The sequence below is a fragment of the Vigna umbellata genome, chromosome 6, assembly GCF_029865625.1.
Source record: "Vigna umbellata cultivar VRB3 chromosome 6, Vumbellata_1.0, whole genome shotgun sequence".
NCBI classification, from domain to species: Eukaryota; Viridiplantae; Streptophyta; class Magnoliopsida; order Fabales; family Fabaceae; genus Vigna; species Vigna umbellata.
The window spans coordinates 4,042,946-4,052,726 of NC_142170.1; the positions used below are offsets into that span (position 1 = coordinate 4,042,946).

General features: G+C 31.2%; 1 protein-coding gene across 1 annotated transcript; it reads right to left on the reverse strand.

The window, feature by feature from the left end:
• Positions 1-1,076: 1,076 nt before the first annotated feature.
• Positions 1,077-8,436, reverse strand: EMB2737 (embryo defective 2737). The gene is made up of 12 exons (XM_047307307.2): positions 8,146-8,436; positions 7,553-7,617; positions 7,322-7,420; positions 6,286-6,418; positions 5,975-6,037; positions 5,253-5,312; positions 4,802-4,924; positions 3,798-3,869; positions 3,358-3,495; positions 2,602-2,757; positions 2,207-2,308; positions 1,077-1,496 (listed from the first exon to the last, which is right to left on the reverse strand). The coding sequence occupies exons 1-12, from the start codon at positions 8,368-8,370 to the stop codon at positions 1,467-1,469; spliced, it is 1,266 nt and encodes a 421-aa protein (XP_047163263.1). The 5' UTR covers positions 8,371-8,436; the 3' UTR covers positions 1,077-1,466.
• Between the last annotated feature and the right edge of the window lie 1,345 nt (positions 8,437-9,781).

The window sequence follows — 9,781 nt, forward strand, 5'->3', positions numbered from 1 at the left end:
TGGACTTTAAAATTCACAATGCAAATTATATTTTAACATATATAATCCGTAATAAGAATTTGAAAGAAAATTTAAAATGTAAATTATATTCTAAAGTGTATAATTCATAATGCATATTTACACTCTGATTATATAATATGTAATACAAATTTACATTCTAGTTCTAGAATGTACAATCTACAATATAAATTTGGAAAAAAATCAAAAAAGAAATTATATTTCAGATTATAAAATGCATAATATAAATTTATATTTTGGATTATAATCCCTAATGTAAATTTAGAAGTAAACATGCAAATTCTTTTATTTAGGAGTAACTAAGTCATTTCACTAAGACTATGGGGTTGCAAAGGAAGAAATTCCCCTTTAATTGTATAATTATAATAAAATAAATATAAAATTTTATAAAAACCAGTGGAATTTGCAACATCGATTTGTGCCTGCATATATGTCATAGCAAATAGCAATTTGATATTTACAAAAATTTAAACAGTACATTTGCTTATTTGATTTTCAAAATCAAACAATTCTAATTTTCGATTTATCTGATATTTAATTTCAAACAAATAAAATAATTTCAATTAAGAAATTCCCCTTTAATTGTATAATTATAATAAAATAAATATAAAATTTGATAAAAACCAGTGGAATTTGCAACATCGATTTGTGCCTGCATATGCATATATGTCATAGCAAACAACAATTTGATATTTACAAAAAATTGAACAGTACATTTGCTTATTTGATTTTCAAAATCAAACAATTCTAATTTTAGATTTAATTTCAAATAAAAATATTAATATGTTCATAAGTAATAACACAATGCTAATTACTTGTTTATATAATGCTTAATAATAAATTATAGCCTTTATTATCGAAGAAAATACATAGTAATATAAATCGGTATCAGATCAAAATGGCTTAATTATAAAAAAACTGAACCATGTGTTATATACCTTTTATAATGACCAAAACTTCTTACTAACGGCATTATAAGAATCAAAAAGTGGATGTTGGCATTTGATTCAACGTGTTAGTGTGTGTAATGCGTAGGTGAATGTAAAAACCATCAAATATATCAGCAGTGAAGATAATCCATTGCTCAGAACAGACGATAATAAAGAACACAAAGGATTGGATTACAGGAAATTTCAGTAAAGGAATAATCTAAATATGGTACCTTCGGAACATGTCTGTCACAATACCAAATGTAACATCTGCAAAGGTTTTTCTTTTTTTCTTCTTGCATGTTTCTCTGGGCTTTCTTTTCCAAAAGTGGTATTTATTGTGTCAAAAACAACCGGTTCCTCCACAAAATAACGACCAAAACAGAGGCACAACTTCTGTGCTTGATGATAGACACTGCATCCAGGCTTCCAACAATATGCATAGTTACAGATCATATAAAAAAAATACTAGGACTACAAACAAACATGCTGGAGCATATATAATAGCTTTGCCTGTTGTCAAAAGAAAAACCACCTCCGCCGTTGTCTCTGCAGGAGCAACATGCAAGGTAAGAAAATCACATCATCACTAAAACTAGAAGAGAGATTGCTGAGAAAGTAAAACATAATAATAAGGAAACATTAACTTCTTCCCATTATATTTCAAAGAAAGACGAACAACTAATGAAGTTCCAAAAGTTTATTCAACTAATGAAGATCTCCGGTTTTGAATAGTAGAGATTACAAAATTCAATCAGAAAGTTATGTCATGCAACAAAATTGCATACTGCATACCCAAACGTACACTAGACTTCAGGATGGAAAAATGAAAATCTCCAAAGCTGACAAATTAGGACATGTTTTTGATAAATTTCTCCAAAAGCAGATATAATATAAAAAAACATGGAAAGATGAAGAAAAACATATCCTTAAGAATCCGTTTTTGGAACAATAAATATACAAGAGATTCTACAAATTAAATTATGCACTAGTTATGGAAAAAAAATTATTTTCTTTTTCTATAAGTATTTAGGAAAAGTTAACCTGAATAGAACGTTAGAGTAAATTAGAATGACGAAGATAAACATTTAAGTAACATATAACGCAACGAAATGAATGTCAAATAGAAACAAATTAGTTAATTAAGGTATTCAAGTAAATCCAACTTTCCACAGTACACAAATAGAAAAGTTGTGTATCCTGGTCAACATGCATAATCAATAAATGTTCGACCGCAGATAGCAGGGAAAAAGAGAGACCTTTTCCTGAACTTGTGGTTTTAATAAAATCGGCTCAGGAAGAACTGCGTTGTCTATATCCTGAATGTATGGCTTCACCTTGGCCTCCAACATCTCATTCAACTGAAGGTGAAATCAAGTCAGTCACTTGTACAAAATATAATATTTCACAAACTGAATATATATTAAAGGCATGTAACAGTTCTGAGAGCGGCTAAGTACACAACTCAACCACAGACAGATTTGCATCTTGAATTGGAAGAAAAAACCAAGCATACCATGAGACAATGCACGCAATTTAACATTATTATTTGATTATATGAAATGCCTGATTACAGCATATGTCAGTTTTGATTAGTTGATCCTTTCAACATAAACAAAGTAACTAACAGATGTAAAGACAAAATATCACCAACCTTGTCCTGACGCCATTTAGTTTCCCACTGTGCATCCAAGAACTTATCAGAGATTTCTCTTTGGGCGTTAAGAAGAACAGTCATTTCATAGAACTTTTCGGGATTTTTGAGATCCTCCTCACTCCAAGACGATGCATTCAATGGAAGGTCCAGCTCCTGCCAATTTTCTGCGGTTTATGTCTCATTTTTTAGCAGTATATGCCTACAACTTACACTACTTAATTTTCTTTTCTCAAATGGAGGAGGGAGTGACCAACCTAACTATATTTTGTAGTGAAAATTTGTAAAGGCATATTTTATGAAGATCCTATGACCCTTTTTGCATGCTTTTAAATTTATATTCTTACTTTTATGTATTTGAGCCAGAGGCTCGTAGCAATTTTGAAATGTTTAGGCCCCACTGATTTTCCATTGAACAGCTTAAAGAAATAAAAGGAGAAAACATTGGAATTGTCCTGTAGTAGAATGCACTTCAAAAGGGTCATCCTTGTACATTGCCTACAAATTACATGTACTAGTTGGCTTTTGTGAAGCAAAAAATGTTTAAACTAAATTAGCCCACCCTGGTGGATCACCAACATTTAAGTCATACTGACCATGCCAATGTATATGGTTATGAATGCCCATTCTAACCAACTGAGGATAAAGAATTCAAGGAGTGCAATTATCAAAATCTCATTATAATTTGAAAGAAAATTGTATACATTAACTAAAGGAGTAACTAGAAAATGTTACGTGAAGATCGTAAATACATACACCCCAATTTGACGGTCTTGGTGGAGGATCAAGCTTCATAACCTCTGTCTCTAGTGCCTTCTGAGCCTTATAATAAGGGATATTTTTCACTATGACAGGATCATCCCTTGCCCGATCAGGATCAATAGATATCAAGGCCTATGATGACAGCAATTCAAAATAAAAAAACATTGTAAAATTTAATCCAGAGAAAATTACATAAATTTAAGATGAACTCAACTGTCAATCAACCACATGAATAACTCCTTATATACATCCAACACAAAACTACCATAAGTATCAGAAAAATAGTAATAGAATAAGCTTTTCTTCCATTTACTTAGCAACTTGGTGAATTCCCAGCATACCCTACATTTATATTGCTTGTGTCTTCCACATCTAAAATATGAGCATAGGCATTGTCAGATAGCCATGGCAAGATCATGGGATGAAAAGCTTACCTCCTGCAGATACTCCCACCCTGGTTTCCTCTTGGCTACCACATCTCGGAGTTGATCATACCGCCTAGATTCCTAAATTCACTCACAAAAGGAAAAGGAAAATAGATATATTTAGAAACATAGGCTTGACCCACTTCAATGCATGAACATGAGATGATTTAGGCTGTATAATGTCTGATTAACTTTTGGAAAGGTTATGATCATAGAGTTATTATGACCCTCGTTCCCTTCTTTCAATTCCACTTTAAATATTAAATCTTATTTTCCACACCACTTTCCTCAGCAATCTGAAATTCAAGATAATTTACTGGCATACAGGTGAAAGTACTTAGTCCAAAGAATATCCTCCAACACATTATGATTGCAATCTAGAGAAACATACAAGATTATTCAGTCAATTGGTCCGATGAATCCTTCACTATTAAAACACACACACAGATGAAACAGCATAGGTGCTTGGCAAATTAATTCGGTGCTGGAAAAAGGGATGAAACCTACAAAAAAACTACAAGCCAACAGATTCATATATCAATTCAGATCAGTTGTTTCTTTTATTTTCACAAAATTAAAATTCTAAAAAAAACATCTCTGAACAGAGGTGCATGTTCCACTGAGCTCAAAGAGTGAGAATGAATTGACGGAAGTAGAAAACAGAGGAAATTAAATTTTCACTTGCAGGTTTGCAGCACAAAAGGAAAACCAGGTCATTGAAAATTATTCTCATCCCTCTGGAAGTAGCAAGGAACAGAAGTACATTACTTTTATAGTACATTCCTAATCAAAATATAAGGATAAATGTGCGAAAACACATTTCATGTGTTTAATCCCGAGCATCAACATTGTATTTTCACCTTATATTCATATTTCATGACAAATTTGCAACGAAAAATTGTTTCAAGCAAGTATGTAATTTCATTATTTCTTTTACCGAGCAATCATTTATCATAGGGTAATAATTAGTAGAGGAATCGTACTGAACTATAGAAAGGAATAGAAGTGATAACCTTGTATTGCCACCATATTTTCTGCTTCACGTCATCATCATAGGTAAATCCACCCATGATCTGAGGAAATGTAATCAGCCAAAATGCAGCAATACTAGGATCTTTCATGCTGTGAACTATGTGCTGAAAAAGGAAAAAACAAAAACAACAAATAGTTATGATTTAAATGTCAAAATGGAGTAAGAAATCAGAAGAAAAATATTTTTTTATATTTTATGTCTTCTCTTGACACACTTATTTAACCAATAAAAGTTTGCATGAAATGTTAATCTAAGACAAACATGAATTCAAATGCCTAACACAGAAGTAAAGAAATGAATAAAAATGCCTAGGATCAAGGTTTGTTTCAGTTGCGTATGAGAGGAATCTGTATTATATTGTCAATAATAAATAATGACAATAGAATTGTTTATTTAATAGAATCAAATTTCAACTTAGAATTAACACTGACCTCATATGGGTAATCCATTTTTTTCAAGACATTATAAGCTTGCCATGGGGGCTCCATAATCTGCACAAAGAAAAGGATGTTTAAAACAATATGAACTAGCTTTACACCTACTTGTGAAACAGTTGATCAATAAAATAATTTTAACATCTATTCAGATATAGTGTATTTTCATTTTAATATATTACATATTATTGAGAAGTAAAATAAATAATCCAATAAATCTTTAAAAGCTTATGAGAGTTTTGTAAGACTTAAATAGTGTCATTGTTACAAGAGAAATCAACCAAGTGTTTGTGAAAATGTGTTGAGGAAGCAAAATATTTAATTTGTGGCAATTACAACTTACAAATACAATTACATCAAAAGAACTCACTGTTTTGACAAATCAATGGTTATTATACAATGTAACTTATGGATTCTAATTAATTTAAGAAATTAAAAATAAAAATTGCCATTGCTGATGTGAGTATAAATTGGTGAAGAGAAAGTGGGAAAATATAATATTGAATCGCTAAGTGACATATCAATCAAAATACTGGTGTGGAAACAATCAAAATACTGGTGTGAAAACAACGGATTAGTTTAATCGTCAAAGCCACATTTGGCTACATACTATAAATAGATTATTAAAACTTCACGGGTACTATTAAAGATAAAAATATGAACGGGTTAAATTCAAAAATGGGAAAAGAACCAAGCACCAAAGAATCAACAATACTCACATCATCTGCTGAGATCCTAACATGTATTAATCTGTGTTTGCATTCAGGACAGCTCATTACACCCTGTGTAAAGTCAATAAATTCTTCAAAAAGAGTCAAAACGCATTGCAATGTTAAAGTTACCAGAAGAAGCACATACGAGACTAACTATTGATCCAAAAATAGAATTCTCTTATGGTGGAAGGGTGTGTGTGTGCATGCAGGGGGAGGACTAAAGTTACTCATGAACTACTACTTCAGTGGGAATAAACCTATTCACGAAAACAAAATGTTGGATGAAAAGCCAAGTTGTCTTGGAATTTGACTCCCACCGTTCCATCACAAGTTGGGCACTCTTTTGAAGGAAGTGGATTTTGAAAATCCAATGATGATGGTAGATGCACCAACTCAGCCCGATTGTTGGCAATGGCGTCTGCTACAGATTCAGCAGTTGGCTTCTCTCCACTAAAAGTTAATAAGTTGAAGAACGTATAAGGTGCATACAAATTGGAGGAGAATCTCACAAAATAATAAACGAGATGCACTAAAAGAACTCAAAATAGAAGAGAATTATCCATTAAAAGAATTATATACTGTCTTACATGCCCATTTTATATAAATCAAATACACATTGCCTTACTTGACAAAAGATATTTTCACTGCAGTCCAGATATTACTATATTAATTTAGCGTGACTTTAATGGTCAAGGTCAACCGCCATTTTAGAAAAATTCACTGGCATAAAATTAGTGACATAAAATTAGTATTAGTTAAAACTAATACTCCCTCTGGTCCTTATTATAAGACACCGTCTACAAGCTCTGGTCCATTTTATACGACACTTTATGGTTACAATGATACATATATCTTTTTTACTTATTTGCCTTTACTAAATGATTTTGGTATCTACTTTAGGGTTTTTCTTTAAAGAGGAGAGATATAAGCTAAGTTATAATTCAGGTATTTCCCAATGAAATGCTATTACAACATTTTTAACTCCCAAAGGTTGTGTTACTTTTCTCATTAAACACCTATAATTTTGTTAACAGTGTCTTATAATAAGGATTGGAGGGAGTAGCTTTATTCCCGCTGAACTTTGTATATGGGTGTGTGTGACTATTTATTACTTAGTCTCCTTGGAAGCCTAGACAAACTACATAAGTAACCATGCATGACCCCAAATGACAAAGATTGCAAAGTATTCTAATTCAAATATAATCTCAACTTTTATGATCTAGAAATAAGTTTTGCCAGTTTAATTGTTTGTGGGTCCTATTAAAAATGTCAATAAGAGAACAAAAAAAACCACAGTTTACACAGTAATACTGACCGCAACCTCTAAATTCATCCAAATGGAGAGTAACTTACCTCTTTAAGGTGTAATTCTTCACTTGATAATGCACCCTCCCACTTCCTCTGCACATTGTACACCGCAAGGCCCGCCATCCATTACACGTATTACAATTTCTGCTCTTTAGACACACATTTAGTTAGAGCTCAACAAAAGTCAATCAGCAACACTAAATAATAAAAGATTAGAGGTAACATGTATTCAAGTGACACAACAAAACCATCAATCAAGGAATACAAAAACAGCACCTTTGAGAGAGCACCTTCCTCCCCAGCTCAAATGCAATGTCATAAGTTCCAAGAGCAGCTATAGCCTACAAACAAGCCATGCAGCAACATCTATCATTGTAAAAATAAAATAAAACTGAACCTAGAACTAACAAGATAAAATTTCCAGAGAATACAATTCCCACCAATATCAAACCAATAATCCAATTGATAAAAAAGTTACAAACTAAAATGGTTTCCAAAAATACTTCTTTGGTTTAAGATAACTCCTTTATTCATTTTCAATTTCACTAATCATTACCAGAATATTAAAGTGTTTTCAACTTTTTCATTCTAACCTCTTTTTTTTTTTTTCAGAAACCGGAAAAACAACAGCACTTAATTTCGTGTGTATATCTATATAACTACATAAATGTAGGATAGTGAAAATAATAGTTTTCAAGACCACATGTGTCTACTACAAGTATCTCCACAGCCGCAGCAATCCTGCCACCACTAATCATCATTTCCTCCAGAAATTAGGGAATCAAATTGTACCCAAAATATAGATAAATTGCGAGAAAAAGTGAGAGAGAGAGAGAGAGAGAGAGAATGCATTTGGAAAGGGGACTGACGAAGACGGAAGTGGCAGAGAGCTTGGAGATGAGTTCAGGGACGCCGAAGCCGCGAGGTGCAGAGCCGGCAATGTCAAAGGCGAGAGTGAAGGGAGACAAGACAACCTTAATTGGGAAGTCCAATATGTCGATGATGTTTTGGCCGTAACGATTGCTGAAAACCTTGTACCGAACCCCCACGAACTTTTTCACCGCCTTCACCAATCGCTCTCGAGAACTCGACATGGCTACCCCAAAACATACACACTGCTCACACTCTGAGTCTGAGGAAGATAGAATGATAGATAAGAGTTTTGTAATCCTTCAAATTCCACGATTCCAAATATTAAAGACTTTCAAAGTAAAATTTCTATGCTGAATATAAATTTCCTTTTACCACAAAAAGTTCTCTTATTTTTTTTAACCCAAACAAATGTTTTAAAAGTGCATATAAAAATAAAAGGTTAAAATTTTTATTTGGATCCTCTAATTTCGATAAAAAAAATTAATTAAAGATTTAATTTTTACTTAGTTTAATTTATTTCTTTAATTTTAATAATTAGGTCTTTTTTCTATTCGATTGAATTAAAATTTATACATTAAATTATTTTAACTAAAAGGTCAAAATTTAATTAGTTAAATTTTTAATTAACTAAGTAGATTCAAATAAACTCAGTTAAATTTGAACGGCTCCAATTCAACTCAAAATAGACATAATTTTTTCTATCTAAAAGATATAAAATAATTAAAGAAATTAAACAATGACAAAAATAATATTACTTAAATAAATGGAGGATCTCCGCAAAGTATATTATTTTTAACAATATTTTTCTTTCAAAATCACCAGAATAAATTTCTGCAAAATATTTCAGAAAATTAAGAAAAGTTTGCAACTACAATTAGCAACGTTTTTTCAGGTTCATTACGAAAATTTCACCGAGGTAAAATCAAGATATATAATTTTGTATAGTATTCTTGATTTAGATCTCACATTATAGAATAAAATTAGTAGGATCATTAACAAAATCGTAAAATTTTGTAAATTGTCGTTTTTCTTAAACTGTGTGCTACACCATCTTTTTATCTGTTTTAGTGAATGGAATTGATTTAAATAAAACCTAAATATAAATAAAAGTTAATGCAATTTAAAATCCAACTTATCAAAAGTGAATTTAATAAAATTTAAATACTTCATAAATTATTTTCAGTTCATTATTTTTTAAAAGAATTATTATTTTTTGTTCTAAAATATTTTTATTTAAGTATTTTTTTATTCAAATTTTATTGTTAATATAATAACATGATAATTATTGTTATTTTTATTTATTCAACTTGTTTCTGTATGGATATGTGTAGGGTTGAGAGACGTATGTTTCTAATATAGCCTTCCTGTCTTCCAATGCTTGGATCCCCTATTCCGCTTGCTTTTCCTGCCTTTTGGACTTAACTTTCTATTTATAAGTTATCCCGCACTTAGCACGAATTCAATAGAATAAAAACAAACTTACCTTTAGATTTGGTTAGTTACTCATAAATAGTTTATCAATAGTTTATCAATATCTTTAGTCGGATATCCTTAATTAATATCCTTTAATCATTTTGGTATTATTTTATTACTTGTTGGATTATTGGCCCAACCGTAATATAACTACGGCCC

Excerpts from the sequence above, each read along its gene's own strand:
- EMB2737 (XM_047307307.2), bottom strand. The coding sequence starts at position 8,370 with ATGTCGAGTTCTCGAGAGCGATTGGTGAAGGCGGTGAAAAAGTTCGTG. Across the intron at positions 7,421-7,552 it reads AGGAAGGTGCTCTCTCAAAG|AAATTGTAATACGTGTAATG; the intron begins GTGCTGTTTTTG and ends TCTAAAGAGCAG. Across the intron at positions 1,497-2,206 it reads AACCACAAGTTCAGGAAAAG|AGACAACGGCGGAGGTGGTT; the intron begins GTCTCTCTTTTT and ends TTGCTCCTGCAG.